The 2,134-nt window shown below is 35.7% G+C and overlaps 1 protein-coding gene across 1 annotated transcript; it reads right to left on the reverse strand.

Annotated features, from left to right (window-relative positions):
- Positions 1–403: 403 nt before the first annotated feature.
- Positions 404–1,698, reverse strand: LOC124376442 (interferon a3-like). Its single transcript, XM_046835529.1, has 5 exons — positions 1,568–1,698; positions 1,203–1,283; positions 834–983; positions 650–739; positions 404–550 (listed from the first exon to the last, which is right to left on the reverse strand). The coding sequence occupies exons 1-5, from the start codon at positions 1,643–1,645 to the stop codon at positions 443–445; spliced, it is 507 nt and encodes a 168-aa protein (XP_046691485.1). The 5' UTR covers positions 1,646–1,698; the 3' UTR covers positions 404–442.
- Positions 1,699–2,134: the final 436 nt, after the last annotated feature.

A 2,134-nucleotide genomic window follows, 5' to 3' on the forward strand; every position in this document is an offset into this window, starting at 1 on the left:
AATAACTATTTATGGAACTCCAAACATCTTTTCCCATAGGTTCTTTGTAAAAGTACCCCCGCTCTTTAAAACCAGAATATAAAATATTTTTGCACTCAAAATATCACTTTAAATATTATTCAATTGTCATAAAGTCACTTTACTTTCAATTAAGTCCAAGTTCTCAAGAGAATTATATCTGATCAACATTTTTATTCAAATATACATTTACATTTGTGGTTTGTGGTCATTTTAATGTGGTCATTAACAGAAAGAAGAACATTTCTGCCAAACACTTAAATCAGCATGAACATCAAAAATACTAAATTATATTATAAAAAAAATATATATACGTAAAAAAACATTTTGACTTAAAAAATTAAAAAAACAAATTTGTATATAAATAAAAAAAGGATGTAATGTATATTTGCATATCTTTTTTTTTTATCAGGTTGAACTGGTTTTAATGATCATGAAGCTCTATTTTAGTTTTGGTGGCCAGGAGGTCGAGTCTTCTCAGATGCTGCAGAACGACCCCTGCAGTCTCACCCCAACCTTCTGCACTGAAGTCCTGCAAGGAGAAAGTTCACGTCAGAAAGCAGCGACCTTTTCATCGGTAAAGGAAACAGAAAGTGTGGTGCAGACCAGGGAACTCCTCCATGATGCTCACCGTGATTTTAAGGTGAGAAATCAGACCTCTGAAATGTATTTCCATGTTTTTTAATATTTTCTTCAGCACTTTTGTGGGGACGATATTTTCCTTATTTGATTAAAAAAACACCAAATAATTAGGATGATTATGATAATAATGATGATGATGATGATGATAAATGTTTTGAGATATGCTGACTCACACATCGTTCCAGCTCAAAAATCTGGCGATGCACATCCAGCAGAAATATCTGCAGTTTACGCTGGTCGCAGTCCACCTTCTCGTATTTCCCACTGTAGATCTTCTCAATGCTTTTCAGGGTCTTCAAGATGAACAGTATGTGATCCTTTGCCTGTAAGTACATGTGGAGCACTATGGTGATTTAAATGGCATGGATCTTCAACGTGATTTGCTCCATCTATAATGTTTTACGCCAATTAGCGTTCCGAGATATTAATGTTTTTACTACTGTTATTGCATTTCATCATTTCATATAATAATAATAATAATAATAATAATAATAATAATAATAATAATAATAAGTATTTATTCGCCTAAAGCGGTACTTAACCTGCAGTTCGAGTATGCGGTTGTATTGACTGTGTGGAAATTCCATGCTGAGTCTGCTATAAACATGCACAGAAGCCTTGCACTAAAACAAAAATAAATATTGGTGTATTGATAAGTTATATCACATGCATGACTGTGTTGACTGAAGTCTAGCCAGCGATGGATTGCATTAACAAGGAAATTTGCTATAAAAATACAACACACACACACACACACACACACACACACACACACACACACACACACACACCCAGTAAAATCAAAATAAAGATAATAGATATGTATATTTTGTGCAGGTGGTGTAAAATGAGGCAGTGAGTCGCACTGGAATCACTTTAAGACTGCGATGACTCGGTTTTTACTCACGGCTTGTTCCAGATGTGAAATCGAGCTGTTGCTTAAAACCTGGAAGTTGCTTACAGCTGCTCTGTTCTGCGTTTTCATCCATGTGCATCCAGATGTGCAGTTCCAGGAGCAGAGAGTTAGCAGGATGAAACCCCACACATTTAACATTGCCTTCATTCTGATTGAAGCAGGTCGAGAAATGATCTACAGAAGATCTCCTGGAGGTCTGGTGGGTAAGCCTGCAATGCATTCAGGTCTGCTCGAATTGTCTTTTATAGGACCGTATGCTTTCGCAGCTCTTTCACGCTAAAGCCAGAGAGCGCATTTGATTTCTCTGGAAATCAGGTTTACTTTCATTTTTTTTTAAATCGCGTTCACATGTCACTAATGCTGCAGCTCTAACAGGATGGATAATTTCACCAAAAATAAAACCACAACAAAATCCAATGACATCAAATCTGCCATCATTTAGACACAGTTAAAAATCCCGTGTTGCATTTACATTTACATTCTCAAAGGAAAAATACTTCATTGTTCCTTCAGTTAAATGAAGAACTTTTTACCTGTATGCGATGTAACGATGCATTA

Source organism: Silurus meridionalis, chromosome 22 (genome assembly GCF_014805685.1).
Source record: "Silurus meridionalis isolate SWU-2019-XX chromosome 22, ASM1480568v1, whole genome shotgun sequence".
NCBI lineage: Eukaryota > Metazoa > Chordata > Actinopteri > Siluriformes > Siluridae > Silurus > Silurus meridionalis.

What these genes read in the sequence shown, in the direction of transcription:
- LOC124376442 (XM_046835529.1), bottom strand. Translation starts at nt 1,645, where the DNA reads ATGAAAACGCAGAACAGAGCAGCTGTAAGCAACTTCCAGGTTTTAAGC. An exon ending in TTTTTGAGCTGGAACGATGT is followed by an intron (nt 740 to 833) that starts GTGAGTCAGCAT and finishes TAATCAAATAAG; the next exon opens with GAAAATATCGTCCCCACAAA. An exon ending in TTTCTCACCTTAAAATCACG is followed by an intron (nt 551 to 649) that starts GTGAGCATCATG and finishes TTCTCCTTGCAG; the next exon opens with GACTTCAGTGCAGAAGGTTG.